Here is a 21,237-nt window from a genome sequence, read left to right on the forward strand (position 1 = left end):
CATGGTAGTTGTTACTAATAATTCAGCTTGTGGTGTTTGACCACAGACATTAGGGGCAGGGGGAAGGAACAAGAAATCCAAAGCAGGCTCACTGCGCCGTCGTTTCTAGAACCTCGGAGTTCTGGCAGCGCCCAGAGCCATGCACAACTGTGGGGATGTCAGACCCGGGGCCCGTGCAGCGATCAAGGCCTCGGTCTTAATCGCGTAACAAGCTCTGGAATGCGTAAAGTGGTTTCCCATTCCACAGTTGGTATAAAAGGATGGGGGACACGTTGCCTGGCCCCCAAGAAGAATACAGTGTGGTGGGGTTTTGTTTAAACTGAGTCCACGGATAGCCATCAGACACAGTTGAAAGCAGTCAGCGCCTAAGAGAGGAACAGGGGTGGGCTGTGGTGCTCAGGACCTATAAATCAGAGCCGGGACGGAGGGGCCGCCTCTCCGCCTCTGAGATGTTGCATCTCTTCCTGTTAACCTGGCTCATAGGATCAAACAATAACTGCTGGAGGTGAAAGGGGCCATGGAGATTAAATCAAATGCAGCCATCTTGGGCCATCCATGAGCAAAGCACCGAGCCCAGCATTGTAGGGGTCAGAAGTAGGTAAGACACGTGCCTTACCCTCAAGAAACCTGGCATCTAGTGGGGAAGACAGTTTTTCACCAATGAACGATAAAACAAGGCAGGGTGAAGGTAGGTTTTCTCCAAGAGGTAGGATCAGGGATCTGGGGAGAACGGGGGGATGGGAAGGCTTCTCAGGGAGGGTGGCATCTTGGTGGATTCTGAGGGCTCTGAAGGATTTTAATAAGAGGACGGTGTGGGGGGGAGTGGGGCAGGCAGGAACACCCACGGCTCTTCAGGGAACAGTTGTCCATAGGAACAGGGTGTGGAGGGTTGATAAAGCGATTGTGGAGATAGAGGCAAAAGAGAAGGTGGTCAGATGGTGGGAAGCAGCTCTCCGTCATCACAGAGTTTTATTCTGTGAAGGGATGTGAGCCCTGTGGCTTTCACCAAGTCACTTACTTTGAAGAGAAAGGAGCCGAGGTCCTGAGAACTAGGCTGAGGGTGAGAGGGGACCTGACTCCCACCTCCTGTGCTGGGGGCGCTCTGCAGGGGGCAGGCAGGGGGACGCTGTCCTCCTGGTGGGTGCTGAAAGCACGGTGCTGCAGGGCCCTGGGCAGAGGTTGAGAAGTTCTCAGAAGAACCGCTCGTCCTCAGTATCTGCCGACTGGGTTTCGTCTGTTTAATGATTAGAGGTAACATGTGCATTTTGTCCTTGACACCTCACCTGATTTTCCCTTTCCCCCACCCCGTCCCAGCTGGTGAATGCTGGGATTCGGTGACCCGTGGGAGGAGGTGAAGGGAACGGGGGGGGCGCCGACCTTGTTGAATTTGTGGGGACGGACGTCTCTCCTGGGGACCTTCAACTTTGTGACGGAGAGTAGGGTGGCTGGGAGATTAGCCGCTGTCTGTCCAGCAAGGGAACTGGCAGGGAGGAAGCCTGCACCTAAGAGGACCGCGGACGGTCCTGGACTGAGCTGAAGGACTTTAGGAACAGGAGGTGCGAGAGGCAGCATCTCTCATTTTTTCCTTTCCTTTAAAAAAATTTTTTTTCCAGAAATTAACATATGTAGTTCATCGAGTTTCTTTCATCAGTTTTTTGTAATGAGCCAGACCACGTGCTTGGGACATACTGACAGGGAGACGTTTGAGTGTAGCCTGCAGAACACATCCCTCAGGGAAGGGCTGGAGGCAGAGCCGTACTCAGTGTGAGACAGCCAGTAACGCTCCCTGCATAGACGCTGACCAGCGCTGTTGCTGGGAGCGGGCATTGGGGCAGGCGGGGCAGACAGATGCCCGAGGCCATGATGCTGGACCTGCATTCGAGTTTAAGTAATTGAGGAACCAGTGAATACAGAGAAATCTATCTTAACGGCCTTTGGAAGGTACTTGATGGATTGAGGCATCATGCAGTCCTGCATCAGCTACCCCGAGCTTCCGTAGTTCACTCCAGCCCTCAAAAGGATCCTGTGCTCCACTCGGCCTCAGTCTGTCCTCAGGTAAACCGTGGTGTTTAATAGTGTCCTGAGAGTGAAGGAACAGTCACGAGGGAATCCAGAGGCCAGACATCTAGGGACTTGAACATTGTTTTTCAAGTTAAGGGACTGAGAACAGCCATTTGAAAGAAATAAATGGGACCGAAAGTTAGGAAAGAAACATAGTCAAGTTTTTGTGTTATTGTTTTAGTTTTAAAAATCAGCTTAACTGAGGTATAATCCACATAGAGTAAAATTCACCAGTTTTAAGCGTGCAGTTCAATGAGTTTTGTCACATGTATCAGTCATATAACCGCCACTACAGTCATAATAATAGGAGTCCCGTCACCTCGTGCCCCTCTGAGGTCAGCCCTCCAGTTCCTCCTCTCCTGGCCCTGCACAGTCATCGATGTGCTTTATGTCACTATAGTTTTGTCTTTGGTAGAATTTCATATAATTTTGAAAACAAAACAGAATCACACGGCATGTAGCCTTTTGTGTCTGGCTTTGTGTGTGTGTGTGTGTGTGTGTGTGTGTGTGTGTGTGTGTGTGTATACATGTTTATTTTATTTTTGGCTGCATTGGATCTTAGTTGTGGGATCTTCGTCGAGGCACGCAGCCTCTCTAGTTGTGACGCACGGGCTCCATGGTGTGTGGGCTCTGTAGTTGGCGGCACGTTGGCTGTCTCGTTGAGGTATGCCAGCTCAGTGATTGTGGCGCGGGCTTAGTTGTCCTGTGGCATGTGGGATCTCAGTTCTCTGGCCAGGTATCGGACCCACGTCCCCTGCACTGGAAGGCGGATTCTTTACCACTGGACCACCAGGGAAGTCCCTCTCCCTGAGGTTTTGATTTGTATTTCTCTGATAATGATGTTCAGCATCTTCTCATGTCCTTATTGGCCACTGTATAACTTCTTTGATCTATATGTGGGACTTAGGCCATGTAAGTTGGTTATCTTCAGTGTTTACTCTTGTTAAAAAGTTTTCAAAAGCCAAGATTTACACTATAATGTTTGCATCTCCTAGCAGTGTGGTGATATACCTGGAACATTTTGAACTCTTGATGAGGGGTGCAAATTCACTTATTTATTTGTGTGCCTGTCGGTAGGGAGCTCGGCAGGTGTTGAGGAAGACTCATAAACTGGCGTTGCTCCAGTGACGTAGCTCTACAGTGATACTGTTTTTAGTGCCGTTTAGATGAAGGAACTCGTGTGGACCCGGATTCATGGAATGACCGTTGCAGGCAGCCTTCCTAATCAACAACACGTTTACAGGTCAGACAGGTTCGCAGAGAAGGCACTAGGAGAAGAGTTGTTTTAGGGTCCCTGGAGAAGCGATTGTCCTGGCAGCACAATTAATTCATTTAGTGAATATTTATCGAGTGCTAGCTATGTGCTAAGCATGGCTCTGTGGTGATCAAGGTAGAAAAAAATAGCACAGCAGCACAGGCACCAGGATGTTAAAGTTGGTGTTTGGGGCGTGTGTGTGTGTGTGTGTGTTCGTGCGCGTGCGTGCTTGCGTGCCTGGGCCACCTTTAGTTGAACGTCAGGCAAAGCAGCAGGCAGCCGTGCAAGAAGAAATTAGTGTTCCACCCATGATGCCATGATAATATTGACATGGGTTTAGTGTTACTGTAAGTTTCAGGTGCTTGTTGTCTAACACATTTGAGATAAGGAGGGCAAGAAGGTATTAGATGCTGTCAGTGATAGAGAGTTGAAACAAATTTTGTACTATTTCAGAGCTTTTGAATTAGTTTAAATAAAGAATATCTTGGCCTGTTTTTTAAAAATATTTCCGACCATCTGTTTCTATTTATATGTGCAATTCAGAGTTTTCTCCATCTTGTAACTGAAAGAATACTGAAGTGCAAGTACAGGCCACTGGCATCCACACGGCGTATTTCAAATGAATGAAAACAGCCTCATGGTTTCGTTGATCCCGTTTATAGGATGTGATGGTATATATTTGAACAGTTTGTATTCTAGTAAGATACCTTTTAAATCTACTCTGTTTAAGAAGCCGTCGAACGGGTGAGTGGGACACATCGTGACTGTCCCTTGGCGATTGTCCTGCGCTGCCCAGACCTGCTTGTTTGACTGTGTCACCTGCCTGCCGGGGGCTCCTCCACCTTCTCACAACTGCCACTGTCTTCAGGGTGTGACTGTGTTTACCTTCTGCAGGAAGCCTTTCCCTGTTAGCCGGGCTGGGCGATGCGTGTGGTTTAGTCCATGTTCATGGAGCGTTCACAGGTGTCAGGCACTGTGCCAGGTGTGGAGATTCAGAGATGAGAAGTCAGGGGTCCTGTCCTGGAGGAGCTGCTAGGCCTGGCTTTATTCTCTGGGGCTTCGTTTCTGAGAGATCTCAGTTGCCTCAGGAAATTTTAAGGCTTTGAAAGCAGGGACTGTTTCTTGCACAGTGGTATGAACCAAATCTCACACAACGATGTGAACAGAATAGCTACGTAATAAGCTTTATGCAATGACTGCAACTTTTAAAAAAAACTTTCCCCTCAAATGAAAATAGCTTTATTTTCTTGGTTTGTTGTTTCTTGACTTTTTAACAGTTGTTTACCTTGAACAGACTAAGGAAACAGCACATGATGTCAGAAAGAATAATAGGCTAAGATACCGTGAAAGTATTTTTTTTTGAACTAAAAGAAATTACAAAGGTGGCATCTTGGTTTTATCATTACTTCTGTGGCCTTGGAAAAATAACTTCACTTAGTCTCTGCTTTGTTATGATAATGTTACCTGTGTTTGAGGATCACCAGCCATAGTGTACGTAAAAGCACTTTGTGTTGAAAGTGCTGTACAGATGTGAGACGTTTAGTGTCACTCCCACCGGCAACACGACTGCTGGTATCTCCACGTTGGTATTTTGACCTTCTGGTCAGTTGTACTGACACACACTTTACATTTCTTCCCATTGTGAGAAGTCCAAGCCAGGGAAATATGAAATTTTTAGTTAAAAATTACCTTTTTCCATTACCAAATATTTGTTTTTACGTTTGGAATAGGACTGATTAGTCACAGTGTTAATAGCTAGTCATGAATGGATTCTGTTGAGAGGCTGGGGCAGGATTCTTAGTTACCCTGGAAAATTAATCCATTACATCACATGTATTTGAATACAATTGTAGTCCCTCCTTGGAAAGATAGCTGAAATGCCAACTGTCTTAAAGACAATAGTTTCACAGAATCTTACGTCTGGCACCTCGGAGGAGAAGTGACTCATCTAAGGCTACAGGTATGAGTAGGTGACAGAGCTTGGATGGTGCCTTTTGCCGGCCGCCATGCTCACCCCTTGTTTTGCACGATCCATCGTTCCAGTCACTGTGATAAATGTGGACCTTCCCAGATGCCTGGGCTGCGTGGCTTCGACCAGCAGGACATCTGTGTACTCTGGGAGCTTCCTCAGGTTTCTTAAGAAACAGTACATTTGTATCTCTGCTTTTTTTGAAAGATAGTAAAAACTTTGCATATTAGCTTTAAAGCAGATAGCGTTCTGGTCTGAGAAACGCAGAAACCATGCCTGCTGTGAGACACTGCACCACTACATGCAGTGTCTGTTTTCAGGACTCAGCATTAGGAGTTCCCTGGGGATTGCAGCACGCAGCGGGCACGTGTCCTGTCACAGGGGCGGAGTCTGCCGTGTGGCCCCCCCGGTGCGGGCCGGAGGGGGCCTCTCCCCTAGGCAGAGGGAACCAGCCCCTTGCTCTCCCTCTTGTTCTGTTACTGGGGTTTAGAGTTTTCTTTTCTTTGGATGGAGAACAAAGAGAATAAAACGAATGGTCAAGAGCCCTTCCTTGGGGAGAAACACTCACATCCCCAGATGCTGAAAATAGACAGCCTTTAATGACCCTCAGGAAGCCACGTCAGCCAGCTGAGAGCTGCTCTTGCCTTTGGCTGCCCGTCCCGCCCTCCCCCGCTGCCCCTCAGTGACAGGGACCTGCCCTGCACGCCCCCTCCCCAACCCCTCCCCGCCCCCCACGTCCAGCCTCATCCTGCCGCCTTGCCTGGCCCTGTGGCCTGCTCTTCCTGCCGGGCTGCTCGCTCCTCTGGAATGTCACCCTGTCTCGCTTCCCTGACCTGGCCAGTCCCCCATTTCTGTCCATGCCACGGCCTCAACTCCGCACCTTCTCCCCTGCTTCCCAGCGGCTCCTCCTCTCTGGTCCCCGCTTTGCTCCCCGCTGGGCGCAGTTTGTGGATGCCCGGCCTTCCGAGGCCGTGGAAGCAGTCTTCTGTGCGTGTGTTTAGCGGAGGATTCGTTTCTTTGAACGAACTCTTCTGATGCCCGGCGTGTGAAGCGGCCCTGCCACGCTCCAGGCGCCGATGCCGAGCTTCCCCAGACCATCTTCTCAGCTCTCGCACCCCTGAAGCATTCTGCGCAGCCTGGGTTAAACGGAGCAGGAGTGTGGGGCCCGGTTCTGCAGGGCACGGGAGCGGTGGGCACCTGGTGTAGACCACTCTAGGCTCCCTGGTGCCGGGAGCCCCATGTACAACGCCAGGGCTCGGGGCAGGCTTGATGCTTTCGCACCTCTGGGCACCTCCAGCTTCGCTCCCAGCATGTGTGTCTAGTGTACGTCCAAGCTCTGTCCATCTCTTCCCGCAGATGGCCACCCTTTGAGTCTAGGGTGGGGCACCGTGGGGAAGAAGCCCACTCAGACCAAGGCTGTGGATGCAGGGTCCTGGGGGGCTGGGTATCCGCAGTGCGGTCTGGGGGTTGGCGTGGGCTCCCGGTAGGTGCGCCCCCTGGCCCCTGTTGTTCTCACCGTATGTGGACAGGGTGCGGCCGCAGGAGAACTGGAGCAGGCCGCTCCAGGGTAGCCGCCAGGTCCAGCGGCAGCCGTGGGTCTGTGCCAGTAAGTGACCAGCCGCACTGCTGCCTGCTGTGCTGTGCTGTGCCAGCTGCCGGGGCGGTGGGAGGGGAAGGGTCCTCAGGTCGACGCGGATGCTCTCCAACTGCTGGGCAGTGCTCACCCGTGTGGTGTAATCTTCACAGTCGCCATATCGAGTAGACGTTATCGCCCCATTCTAGGGATGTGGAAGCTGAGGCCCAGGGATGGAGTCATTCGTGTGTGGCGATGCAGGAATTAAAGCCCAGCTCTGTGTGCTCAGCCATGCTCTCTACTCCAGCAGTGCTCTCACAATAAGCCGGGCTCACGAGGATGAAGTGGGGAGCAGGGTGCGTGGTCTGGGGCAGGAAGATGCCTGGGTGGTTCCCATGCGCGCCTGGCCTCCCCAGTTTAACTTTCTCTTCCCCCATTCCTGCACTACTTGAATTGCAGAAAAATAAAAGGTTAGTTCCTAGACGTGCAGCCTTGGGGATCGGCGGGGCGTGTGAATGGAGGACAGGCACCGAGACTCTGGGGGTAAAGCAGGAGGGGCACCGCGGGATCCAGGTAGCACGTTGGCCTTATTTGCATTTTCACCTCCTTCTTTCAGAAACCTCCCTCTGCTGTGTTTAGAGGGTGGCTCTGTGTGTGGCAGGCAGCTTTGGGGCCTCAACAAGCCTGCTGGCTCCTTCTTTCCTCTGGTCTCCCTTCCTCATTCTGGGTTTCCCTCCTCCCTGCTTTCCACTCCATCGCAGGGCAGGGCTCCAGGTCTTTGGGATGGGAAGCAGGAACCAAGAAGTGGAAGATCAACAGACGGCAGGCTAGCCATGTCTTATCTAATCTTCCTCTCGAAGAGCTCAGGAGTAGATTGTGTGCAGGTGGTGACAAATCCGACACCCGCCTTCATGCACTACCCACGCCCTCGGCCCCTGGGAAGATTCTGAAGCCCCAGGCTGGTTACACAGGTAGTCTGGGCAGTTGTGCCCGTGCACCTGGATGAGCTTAGTGGAAAGGGGCTTAAAGGAAGCACAGGGAGTCGGGTGTGAGGGGGATGATTTTCCCGAACGTTAGGGAAGGCAGCTGCAGAAGCCCACTGAGCTCCCTGGCGCCCCTCTGGCCTCTGGAAGCCAGGCTGTTAGCAAACGGGGTGGGGGCACAGTTCGGGAAGCTTGCCCCCTTAGTTTGCGGGAGCTCTCCTAGCCTTTCTTTAGTTCAAAGCCAAATAAATGACCTTGGGCAAGTCACTTAAACTCTGAGTCAGTTTCTTCTACTTTAAATTAGGGGAAGTGATGATTGCACAGGGTGTTGTAAATGTTGCCCAAGATAATGGATGTTAAAGTGTTTTGTGGAATTTAAATTGGTCTATGATCCTTGGGACTGCAGATGCCTTTTTAGACTCCCATCTCCTGCTGTCTTCGGAACTAAAAGGTGTTTCTCTCAAATGCTGATGACCTTATCTGAGTAACACTGTGGCTGTTCATTCCCTGGATACACCTGTAGAGCTTCAGGCATCGTCCAACTTCACAGTGCGGCCCTTTGTGAGCAGAGGGTGGGCAGAGCTTGGTGTGGCCCCTGCAGGTGTGAGAGCGGCCAGCCCGCCTAGAGGCCTTGCTTTGTGAGTGGGGTTCCTGATGCCTGGGGGTCTGTGCGGGGCGGGGACAGACTGATACCAGGTGCCCACCATCCCCTTGCACTTCAGACCTGGGATTCCACACTCCTCTCCCTAAATGTTAAAGCTGATATGGCCCAGAGCACCCTGTGCTACCACTAGTCATGTGGCCCTGCCTTTGTCGTGATACCCATTTAGAGAGTCAGAAACGCACCAGGAAAAGTTTTGGAGAATTTAAAGTGATGGAAGGAAACGGATGCATGTGGAAGTGAAAGGCTGGCAAGAGCTACAAAAGTGTTTTGTTCTGAGTTATTTCCACTTGTTATCATAACCATTATCAGACCTGAAAATATTTATCCTATTGATTGGGACAGTACTGGGGTGATGGTGCTTCCGAGCAGCTACCTTACTTGGTCATAAGTGTGGTATAGTTTTAGACCCTCTGAGAACCGGAAGACACTGACAACGGCTACTGATTATTGAGTGCCTGCAATATGCCAGACCCTGTATATGTGATGACCTTATCCTGGGAGGCAGATATTATTATTCCCAACTTACAGATGAAGAAACCGAGTCAGGGAGATGAAGTAGTTTTCTGAGACTGTGCTGCTAGTAAGTGGAGCCTGGCTGTCCAATTCTAAAGCCAGTGATTTCTAACTTCTGCACTATTCTCCAACAGGACAGCACTGAGGGGCCAGAACTAAGATCCCATTCTCTTGGGTTCTTTTCTTTCTGGTGACTTCCTGTAGGTGACATCGTGGACTTAGAGACGTGGGTGTTAGGAGGGGATTAGGAGATGGAATGGAATGATGGGTTTTCCCATTTTCAATGCATGCGTTGCTTAAAGTCTCTGGTCAGTTACGAGATGCACTTTTTGAAAGAATATATAAGACACAAATGTGGCAGCCAGTTGACCTCAGGAAGGCCCCCGTCGAGGGCCCAGTGGGAATGGTGGGGCTGGGTGTGCTAGATGGGGTGAGGGTAGGGACGTTGCCCACAGAGTGGATGTGGTTGGCGGAAGTCTCATTTCGCTCTCCTCGTCTGCGTGTGGGGCTTGGAAAGAAAACGGCCATCTCCAGCCTTCGCTCCCCTGTTTACGTTCGCAAAGTGGAGTTCACGTGGCTTGAGCCTCGTTTCCTGGGGAAATCAGCCTGGCTTGTGATGACGTTGTCCTCTGGGACGGGGACAGATGTGGAAGGCTGGCCTCGCTCTCAGCCGAGGGTCGCCTTCCCAGCCTCTTCTGCATCACCAGGCCTGCGGTGCCACATCTGGCGCAGCGCCCGCACCGCCTCCCTCCCACTTCCTGCCAGGGGTGTGTTAGCACCTTCTGGGATAAGGTCCATTCTGTTTGTGATTAGTCTCCTGAGATCACCCGTTTCCTGCTTGCATCCAAGCTCTCTTGTCAGCCCCAGGGAGCAGAGCACTCTGGGAGGGTCGGGGGACCCAGGCCAGGCCCTCCCCCTGCCCTTCATCTCCCCGGGAACAGGGCACCAGGGCTGGGGAGACTGGGGGTGCCTTTCTTTGCTTCTGGTAGGTTGTAGCTGTTCTGCCAAAATTTGCCTTTCCCTTTTCAGCTCCCCCAGATCTCCCAGTAGCTTTCCCCCCTAGTAAAAATCAGGACGTGAAGCATTTTTATAAAGCTGGCAGTCACTTCATCTGTTTCCTACGTTTCTCTACATTAGTGATCTAGCGGGGGCTGTGCTGGGGGCTGACCTCTCCAGGGAGAGGGTCCGTGGGGTGCCTGTGGGTACTTGGTTCTTCAACTTTACTTACCTCAGGGCTCTCCTTTGTTAACATGGGCATTTGTACATAGTCTGCGTTCTTTCTGCACTCCATGTTTTCACGTAGTGTGACCCAGTGGACATCGGTGATACTAACAACTGTCTGGACTTGAATCGTAGGAGTGCCCTATAGTTTGTGGTTATTCTCCTAGGTTAGGCATTCGGGGCTCTTTCTCATTTTTTCTCAGCAACATCTACATCCTTAAACATAAACATAATCTACATCCCTAAACATAATCTAATTTTGTCTATTTTTATTTTTTAAAATTAATTTATTTATGGCTGCATTGGGTCTCCGTTGCTGCACGCAGGCTTTCTCTAGTTGTGGCGAGCGGGGCCTACTCTTCGTTGAGGTGCACGGGCTCCTCATTGCGGTGGCTTCTCCTGTTGCGGAGCACGGGCTCTAGGTGCGTGGGCTTCAGTAGTTGTGACTCGCGGGCTTAATTGCTCTGTGGCATGTGGGATCTTCCCGGACCAGGGATGGAACCCTTGTCCCCTGCATTGGCAGGCAGATTCTTAACCACTGCGCCACCAGGGAAGTCCCATAATTTCGTCTGTTTTTTTAAAACAACTTTATGGTATTATAGTGCACGTTTACTTTTGCAACTTGCATCTTTAATATTTTTGTGAAGTTTCATTTGTGTTCTGGGTGGGTAAAGATTGTTCATCTCCATTGCCGTGTAGCGTTCTGTTATGTGAATACACAACAGTTCATCTGTTTTCCCGTTGACAGGCATTTGGGTTTGTCCAGTTTTCAGCTACTTGGAAGCGTGTCAAGAACATCCTTGTATGTGTCTTCCGGTGCAAACATTCACATACTATGAGCAACTTCAATATTATTAGGTAATACCAGAGTGTGTCGTGTTTGTCCTTAGGCACAAACTGCGCACAGCTGTGATCTAGCTTGGCTATTTATTTGATCTTAATGCTTCATGACACCTGCTGTTCTCTGGGCCTCTGCTTTATTCCCAGGAGGAGGTCGATCCATTATTGCCCTCACTTTAAACCGAGCCTGCAGGCCACATTGCATTTCTGTGCTTCCCAGAAGTGGTCTGGAAATATTTGACACTGTCGTTACCATTCTCTGTTACTTCAAAAGTTAAGTCAAATGTGCGCTGAGGGAAAGCCACCATCTAAATATCTGTATGACTCTTTCTTGGCAAAGCTGTCCTTGGGGCACAGGTCTGGGCATTGTTTTGTTTTGTTATTTGGTTTTATGTCATTTCTTCTCCAGTTGGCCTTTCATGAAAGGAACAAGGGGAGAGGAGATGGGACAGGCATGGGTCATGGCCCAAATGGGGAGGCCTGTGGTCAGCTGTCCTCTTGTCCCCTCCAGGGCAGAATCTCTGGGTTCCAAGAATAAGCCAGGCCCTTCCCACCCTTGCTGGCTCAAATTGTGACCTTAGGGTGCTAGGGACCAAGCCGGCCCTGTGTTGTCGCCTCTAGTCCAGGGCAGGAGCAGCAGGGCCGGCTGACGGTGCAGGAGGAACGTTTGTGTGGATCCTCAGGTCAGGGGTCAGCAGACTTTGTCTGCAAAGGGCCCGATAGTAAATATTTTAGGCTTTGTGGGCCTAAAATATTTAGGATTTTCAGGCCTAGAGGCAAAATTGAGGCAAAATTATGTACATCCTTACATAGAGAGAAAAGAAATTTCCACAAATTTTTTTTAATGAAAATTAAAATATAATAATAATAATGATAGTAATGGAGTATAATTTTTTTGGTAGTGCAGGTCTACTAAGAAGAGTGGAATTTTTTTTTTAATATCTTCATTGGAGTATAATTGCTTTACAATGTTGTGTTAGTTTCTGCTGTAAAACAAAGTGAATCAGCCATATGCATACGTATATCCCCATATCCCCTCCCTCCCCTCTAGGTGGTCGCAAAGCACAGAGCTGATCTCCCTGCGCTATGCAACTGCTTCCCACTAGCTATCTATTTTACATTTGGTAGTGTATAGATGTCAATGTTACTCTCTCACTTAGTCCCAGCTTACCCTTCCCCCTCCCCGTGTCCTCAAGTCCATTCTGTACGCCTGCATCTTTATTCCTGTCCTGCCCCTAGGTTCTTCAGAACCATTTTTCTTCTTTTTTTAGATTCCATATATATGTGTTAGCATACGGTATTTGTTTTTCTCTTTCTGACTTACTTCACTCTATGTGACAGACTCTAGGTCCATAGAAGAATGGAATCCTTTCTGGGGGGATAACATTTCTCTCTCTTTTTTCATTATTTATTTGTTTATTTGAAGTGTAGTTGATGTACGAACCTTTCTCTTAATTGGTTGTTCAGAGTTAGTATTCTCCATCACCCCATCATCACATGGATTGGAAATATTCATCTGTACAGATCCTTAGTGCATGGCTGCATGAAAACAGGCCGAGGGACAGAAGTGGCTTGTGGACCCTGAATGATCAAGATTCATCTCAGACAGACTGCAGTTTTGGCCCCTTGGGCCAGCATCAGGACATAGGTGCCTCCGTGCCCGATGTAGGGCCCTGTAGGGCCCTGGGAACAAAGACTGAGGCAGCCCTCCAAAGGGAGACAGGCGTGTCGCACGGAGGGAGGAGGGAACGGACCCCCTAGGTGCTACCAGTGCTTTACGGGGTAGCCCTGGGGGATGGCACACAGAGGGATGCAGGTACAGAGGAGAAGCATGAAGCGGAGTGTGCTTAGAAACAGTACATGGGACGTGGCTGGAGCTCTTGAGAAAGGTAGCCAGACTGAGGAGCTGGCTAATAAATTTTATTACATTTTAATTTTACTCTAAATTTTACTCTAAATATTCCTCTGTGGCCAGTGGCCACCATCCTGGACAGCACAGGTCTGAAAAGGAAAAGTGTGAGCGTCCTCCCAGGCAGGCTGTCCTTTCCCACGCTGCACAGGATCCCAGACCAGCCGTGGACTTGGAGGAGAGCTGCTTCCATGAATAAATAAGAGCCGTGGCTATTAATATAACAGTTTAGGGGATCAAAAGAGATGCTTTTAAAGTGGTTGGAGACAGTTGTTTATTTTCCTCTGAAATATCTGTGACACGTCCCTACAGTCTTGTTTATGTGATGAATTTACTCCCTGAAATTTGCTTTGTAAACTAAAGGTCAGCTGTGGTCTGGGTCCTCAGAATTAATGAGGTTTTCGGCCAGACTTAGGCTTTTGCGCAGTTCCTACTTAGGGCCGTATTGTCTATTAGATTTTTGCTTGTTTATAGTTTTTACACACAAATTCTGGTTGTAGTTGCAGCTTTTTTTCCCTTCTCCTAAGCTTTCTGGTTACAGTTGCGGCTTTTTTCCTTCTCCTAAGCTTTCTGGTTACAGTTGCGGCTTTTTTCCTTCTCCTAAGTTTAGGTGGATTTTGCAGAGGGCAGGGTGTGGTGAGTGCATGATCTGGTCGGAAGTCTCAGCCTGATTGGTAGAAACTTTTGGTTCCTTGAGACTCTCGAGTTTTATTATTTTTGTTCTAAAATTCCCATGCTGTTTTTATATATAATTGACAGAGACTTTTTCCAGCATTCAGTCTTAATCATTTTAACTTCTCCTGACCAAGTTCAACCTTAATTATCTGTAAATACATACTGTAATGAGGGGTGTGTTTTTGAGTGGCGAGGTAATTGCTTTTCCCTCTTGCAATTTTAATTAAAAATCACCTCTACCGCCCACCTCACCTGTACTTCTAAGCTCCTCATAATAGACTAGAAAACCAACAGTTACTGTTCATCTTCTCTTTCCTGAGTTCAGGAAACAGTGCGTGCCTTTAATGACAAGGGTACAGTTTCCATCTGGTGGCATTTTTACAAGGCTTCCTGCAATGAATGATCAGGGAGGGGTGTGCCCCACAGTGTAACATGGGAGGGAATTTGTCAGAGTTCAGCTGTGTGATAAAGGGCATTTCCTCTGCTGTCGGCCTTCCACACTGAGGCATCTGACTACCCCCAGTTCCCATTTCTCTCAGCGCAACTGAGCCAGACCCCTGTGGACAGAAGATTACTCTGTCATCTGTGGGAGGGCCGGCAACTGGAGTACTAAAACCTGGTTGAGAGTGGCAGAGTCGATCTCGAAGGCCACTCCCTGACTTTTCCAGCATGTCTGCTGCCCTGCGTCGAGCTTCCGTCTGTGGGTCCCGGCCGGGCCCTCACCTTTGGGTAGCCTTTCCCTGAATCCACTTCCTGCCTGCCCCGTTGTTCTCACTGCGGCCAGCATGACCTTTCCCCCCTGCTAAGAGTAAGAAGCTTTCAGTGGCTGCCCCTTGTTTCTGGGCTCAGCAGGGACAACCGTTGTCTGGCTTGGGGTCCTGCCGGGCTTGCTAGTCTCATGGTCATTTTCTGAGCTGTGTTTTGAGTCCTGTTGTCTGCCAGGCTCTCTGCTGGGTGCTGAGGATACAGTGGTGAACAGGTGTGTGCCTTTAGAGGAGAACATTAGGAAGTGTGTCTGTTTGATTATGCGGGGGACGGGCCCCGGCAGGCTGGCACACCCCCAGGGCTCGCTGGTTCACAGGGAGACCTGAGGGTTGGTGGAAGCAGAGGTGGTCCAGGTTAACTCACTTCACCGCAGAAGGCTGGTGTCCAGCAGGCAGTGAGGGCAGAGGCGGCTCGGGAGCTTCAGGTGGATGAGGCACGTGACAAGGTGGTGGCTTTTAGGGACCACCTGCTCCATCTTCATTCCCACCACACTGAGCACCGGTCCCACGGAGGCAACCCCAGAGGGGCCTCCACATGGCGCTCCTGTGGCTGCTCTCTGAAGCTGTGATCTAAGGTCAAACACGTTTTAATGAATACATTCTCTGTATTTTAGGCTTTGGACGTGGACCGGATGGTTCTTTACAAAATGAAGAAATCCGTGAAAGCAATAAACATCTCTGGGCTGGGTGAGTATGCATCCTTTCCTGGGGGTTTCTTTGTGGAAAATTTTGTGTTTGCAGTCCTGATATCATAATGTTAATCAACCATTAATGAATAATCAGCCAAACTTCTTTTCCTGGGCATACAAATTAGAGAGGTGAGTTGGGATGTGTACGTTTTAGAAGCATGGGTGCTTCCGGTTCTCTGAAGTGTAGCTGAGTCTCGCGTGATGGCCCTGCGTGGACCAGCTTTGCCAGGCTGGCTAGGAACGGTGGACTCACTCCTGCCTCTGTTATTTGGTTTGTGCTGTTAATTATGCCAGATGCCCTTTCCATTTCTCTCTTATCCAATTCTTGCCTTTCTTGTCTGGGAGGAAAATTAATAAGTATAAAAACATGATCAACTACTCAAAGTAATATTTGATCTAGACTTACATAAATAGGTTAAAAACAAAAAACACTGCAACTTCTGACCCAAAGATGATGGGCTGCACGTGTGTGGCAGGTCTGCTCCCTGCACAAAACGTTACTAATGATAGAAGATACTTTTTTTTTTTTTGCGGTACACGGGCCTCTCACCGCCGTGGCCTCTCCCGTTGCGGAGCACAGGCTGCAGACACGCAGGCTCAGCGGCCATGGCTCACGGGCCCAGCCACTCCACAGCATGTGGGATCTTCCCGGACCGGGGCACGAGCCCGCGTCCCCTGCATCGGCAGGCGGACTCTCAACCACTGCGCCACCAGGGAAGCCCTATTTGCATATTTTATATATGGCAATTACATTGATGTTAATATGATTAGACAGATATTAATTTGTTTATGACAAGTACCATATGAATGTGAAATAAGTTTGGGAAGGCAAAGAAGAGCAGGAACTTAATTTGTTCTTGACTGAGCTAGTTCCCGACTAAGTGTGAAAGCTTTCTGGACCTGGAGTTTGTGGTGCTGGCTGTCATACCCTGGAAGAAGTTACTTAGCGTAACTAAAGTAGCATAACTTAGCATAACTAAAGTAACTTCTAAGAAGTTACTTTTTTTTTTTTAAATGGATTAAAAAAGTCATACTTGTGCAATGGAATACTGTATAGAATGAAAATGAATTAACTATAAGTATATGCAGCCACATAGATGAATGTCACAGATAAAACATTGAGCAAAAGGATACACACTGTGTGTTTGAATAGATACAGATATAGATATAGAAATACATATAGATTTCAAAAATCTCCAAAACTATTCTTTTTTTTTTCACACATACACACTGTATTTTATTTTTACAAGAGATAAATAAACTGACACCAAGCATTGTAAATGGATGACCACAACAGAAGCAACAATGATTGCAATTACCAAACACGAAACACACTCACACTATGTCATAATATTGACATTCAGTCCAGGAATCCTCCACTGTAACAGCTCCTTTACTTTGCAGTGAAAATTGATTTGTATATTTTTTGCCTCTGGGTCCTTGTGGGATTTTTTATTTTTTTAATTCAAACAGAAAGTCACAAAAATTATAATCTTCCTCATCAGTTCACTCAGTCCCATGTAATTAATTTTTTTCATCTTGATCTTTTGTTAGCACTTTAATGAATTCATCAGTTTTCCATTAGAGTTCTGAAAATGCTTATTCAGTTCAGCAGTATAGTCAGTTACCAGAAACCTGTATTTGTCAGAGTCTTTTCCATGAATTCCTTGAAGATGAAACCCTTTTATAGGAACATTTTTGCAAAAGCATCAGAGTACACCCAGAACTGTCTGTAAATGACAAAAGACTTAAAAATGACCACGGTTAAAGATTTGATAAAAGTTCATAATAATGCAATCGACAAGGAAATTTAGTTATATCTGAGATATACATTTTAAAGTAATAACTAGAATTATGACTTATAACATTATACCAGAACATATAAGATTTTTAGAAATTTCATGTAATGTCTGAAACATTTATATTAACGTATTTCCTACTTAGCATCTTTTAGCCATGGTTTCCTTGTCTCAAAACCAGTCATTTAGGTTAGAATGGGGATCAATTGTTCTCAGCCAGGGTGATTTGTCCCAGTTTGGTTATTAACAGCTGAAGAGTGTGTGTGTGTGTGTGTGTGTGTGTGTGTGTGTGTGTGTGTGTGTGTGTGTGTGTGTGTGTGTGTGTGTGTATGTTTGTGTATGTATGTGTGTGTGTGTGTGTATGTGTGTATGTGTGTGTGTGCACTAGAGGCCAGGGATGCTGCTGAAGGTCTTGTGATGAACAGGACAGCCCCCAACAAAGAATTATATGGCCCCAAATGTCAGTAATGCCAAGGTTGATAAACCCCCATCTAGATGCTCTTCGAAGTCCTCTACAGTTTTTTTAAATTTTTATTTTATTGAAGTATAGTTGATTTACAATGTTGTGTTAAATTCTGCTGTACAGCAAAGTGATTCCGTTATACATATATATACATTCTTTTTCATATTCTTTTCCATTATGGTTTATCACAGGATATTGAATATAGTCCCCTGTGCTATACAGTAGGACCTTGTTGTTTATCCTCTACAGTTTTTTAAAAACAAGTGACAAAACAAAAACAAAAACCGCCACCATGCTTAGCTTGCCGGGACATAGATATTAACTGATTACCTGACAACCACTGATTTTATGAAAGACGGAAATAGAGTCAGTTTTCAGTGACTAACACCTAACTGGAAGTAAATGTGTAGGGAAATTTTTATTAATTTTTTTTCTATTTAAAAGTAAATATCAAAGACGAGTATAAAACTCCCTCCGCTTAATACAGCACTGAGATTTGCTGAAATGGGTGTTGCAGTATCCGAAAAGGCGGTCACCCCCTGGGAAAAGCTCTTTTCCTGGATACAGTAGGAGGTGGACAAGAAGAATAATGATTGTTTCATGTTTGAACACTTCCTGTGTACCTTGGGCTTTCTGTACCTTATGCTCATCTTTACAGCACATCGTTGTAAAGACTTGTTCTCGGTTTACAAAGGGGGAACCTGAGAGCAGAGGGTTGCCGGTGTTCTCTGGTTGCTTCTGGAGCTCAGCTTCCTGCCGGGTAGGGCTGAGGTCAGCGGCCACGCGGCCACCCTGCTGCGAGGCCCCCACTGTGCTGGCATTGACAGGCTGTCCTCAAGACGTCAAGAAACCACCAAGAGGGCTTCCCTGGTGGCACAGTGGTTGAGAATCTGCCCGCCAATGCAGGGGACACGGGTTCGAGCCCTGGTCTGGGAAGATCCCACATGCCGCAGAGCAACTAGGCCCGTGAGCCACAACTACTGAGCCTGCATGTCTGGAGCCTGTGCTCCGCAACAAGAGAGGCCACGATAGTGAGAGGCCCGCGCACCACGATGAAGAGTGGTCCCCGCTCGCTGCAACTAGAGAAAGCCCTCGCACAGAAATGAAGACCCAACAGAGCCAAAAATAAATAAATAAATAAAATTTTAAAAAAGAAAAAAAAGAAACCGCCAAGAGATGGATGCTCAGTTTTGTTGACAAACAGCAGATTTCAAAAAGGATCTTAAGAGATTTCTTTTTTGTTGTGTTCACTTGGGCTTTTTGAGTTTATAATTTAAGCCTTGTATAAAAGGGATATTTCATATTCTGACCTGACCAGGTTCAAAAGTGATCTTAAAACCCTATGTTGAGAGGTGTTCTGCTCAGAAATAAGATGCAGTCACGTGTAAACACTGGTTCTGTGACTGCCGCCAGCCTGGAGGAAGGACTTGAGTGGCTCCTGAGGCTGGCCCGGCACCCGGAAGGGGAAGTTTTCAGCAAACAGACATTAGAAGGGGAAGGTGTAAGCACTTTGGTGTCAGGAAGCTGGCTTTTACGAATTTAACACCACTCGTGGCCAATCTGCGTTTCTGACCTATATTGCTGAGCGTGTGCCATAAACCTCATTGCTTTACCTGCCCCAGAGGCATTTTCTAAAACAGAACTCAGTGGTGTTGCTTCTCTGCTCACAACTCTGCAGAGTTTCCTGTCCACATTGATGTTCGTGACGTTCCAGAGCCTGGGAGAGATGGGGGAGGCCTCTGTGGGCTCCGGAATTTTAGGGAAATTGGACTAAAGCACGGGTAACAGGTTTTTCATCCTGCAGGACTAGCCAAAGACTTTAATACGCTAAAGTGAATTGTGAGGGGAAATTGGTCTTAACCTTTTGCAGATTACTTTGCCTGTGAAACTACTACCGCATCCCTTAACCGCTCCCACCGCGAGCCTCGGGTTAGTAAACATGGCAGAAGACCAGATTTGGTCCCAGCTCCTTGCATCACCTGGACCCAGGCTACCTGTGCGGAGTCCCTCCCAACTCTCTGCACCCTTCTTTTTTATTTATTTATTTATTTACTTACTTACTTAACGGCTGTGTTGGGTCTTCGTTTCTGTGCGAGAGCTTTCTCTAGTTGCGGCGAGCGGGGGCCGCTCTTCATGGCGGTGCACGGGCCTCTCATTATCACGGCCTCTCTTGTTGCGGAGCACAGGCTCCAGATGCGCAGGCTCAGTAATTGTGGCTCACGGGCCCAGTTGCTCCGCGGCATGTGGCATCTTCCCAGACCAGGGCTCGAACCCGTGTCCCCTGCGTTGGCAGGCAGATTCTCAACCCCTGCGCCACCAGGGAAGCCCTCTGCGCCCTTTTTTGATATGACTTGCCTTTTGCCCCAACGTGCCACGTTTCGTGTCCTCTTCTCTCTGTTCATGCTTTTCGGTCTGCTTGAAATGGCATTTTGCTGCTTGATCGGAGGAAACTGAGGCTTCGGAAGTTGAAACGTTTGCTCTGGAATTTTAACGTGGCATTTGGACACCAGCCTGTGTCCTTTCTGAGGTACCACACACAGCAGGCTGACCGTCAGCCTGACCTTGCAGGGGCCCTCTTTTACCCATCTTTATATCATGCCAAGTTTGAGTTATTATAAGGCTGTGAATTCTGAATTTTTTTTTTTAAGCCAGAATCCTGATCCTGAAGTCTTTATTTCAGAGCAAGTGTTGTCTCCTTCAAAAGAGTCACCTGAGGAAGCCCTGTACCTTCTCCTGCGAGTTGCTGACATCGTTCACAGCATTTTGGATCTCTTGTCTAGAGCTGCTTTTAGTAGCACATTCTTTTGAATATATTTAGTGGGGGAATTTAAGGATAGATTAAACTTCTTTAGAACTAGATGTCGGAAATGAGCCAGGCATATTCAGTAAGGGATTGAGCTGCTGGCGACCACCTCGGTTAGGAGCGCTGTAACTACCATCCTTCTGGCTCTGACTGCCGTTAGTTCCAGGAGAAGTCCCCGAAGTGGTTCCATCATTAGAGTGTTCAACATCCTTAGGCGACTGCTTGCATAGGAAGAACGCTCGTTTTATGCATTATTAAAAGAACAGTGAAAATAATTTAGTATTTATGCCTCACACTGCTGTGTACATTTTCCTGTCTCATGTTCCTTAATTTATGTGCCAGCAGGACTTTTCTGCCGAGTTTCCTGATTGGTCATGGGCTGGCCCCAGCTGATCTCTAAGCGATTCCCTGCCCTCCGCGGTCTCTCTCTGCTCCAGGCTGACCGGTGGCTCCCTGCTGCACGAGCGTGTCACAGCCGTGTGTGTGTCTTTCACACAGTCTCCCATCTGGCCCTGCTCCTGGTCTGTACGCACGCGCTCCTGTCCCAGGCGCCTGTTGAAGGCCCACGCAGCTGTCTCCATCGAGCTGAGACTTGACGCTGAGACTTGACGCGGTGTCAGCCTCCTTTAACTCTCGGTATTATTAGTTTTCTGTGACTGCTGTAACAGATTACCACAAACGGAGCACCTCCAGATGACACTGATTCACCTACAGCTCTGGAGGTCAGAAGTCCAAAGTGGCCTCAGTGGGCTGAAATCAAGGTGTTGGCTGGCTTCCTTCCTGGAAGCAAGTAGGTTTCCCTGCCCCTTCCAGCTTCTAGAAGCCCCTGAGTTCCTCGGCTAGGGGCCTCCTTCCATCTTCAAAGCCAGCAGTGGCTGGTGGAGTCTTTCTCACACTCTGTCACTCTGACGCTGTCTCAGTCTGCATGGGCTGCCGTGACAATACCACAGTGTGGGAGGCTTAAACCACAGATATTTGTCTCACAGTGCTGGAGGCTGCAAGTCTGAGATCAGGGTGCCGGCATGCTCTTGTTCTGGTGAAGGGTGTCTCCCTGGC

The 21,237-nt window shown here is 48.3% G+C and overlaps 1 protein-coding gene across 2 annotated transcripts in view; it reads left to right on the forward strand.

Annotated features, from left to right (window-relative positions):
- ASAP2 (ArfGAP with SH3 domain, ankyrin repeat and PH domain 2) overlaps positions 1-21,237 on the forward strand; it is a gene marked incomplete at its 5' end in the record, with an annotated part of 157,407 nt that overhangs the window by 38,204 nt on the left and 97,966 nt on the right. For both annotated transcript variants that reach the window (XM_082672195.1, XM_082672196.1), the window contains one exon: positions 15,042-15,114. In XM_082672195.1, the coding sequence (XP_082528321.1) occupies positions 15,042-15,114 (73 nt within the window). The remainder of the gene's footprint in view (positions 1-15,041; positions 15,115-21,237) is intronic.

Source organism: Grampus griseus (genome assembly GCF_964374135.1).
Source record: "Grampus griseus genome assembly, chromosome: 15".
NCBI classification, from domain to species: Eukaryota; Metazoa; Chordata; class Mammalia; order Artiodactyla; family Delphinidae; genus Grampus; species Grampus griseus.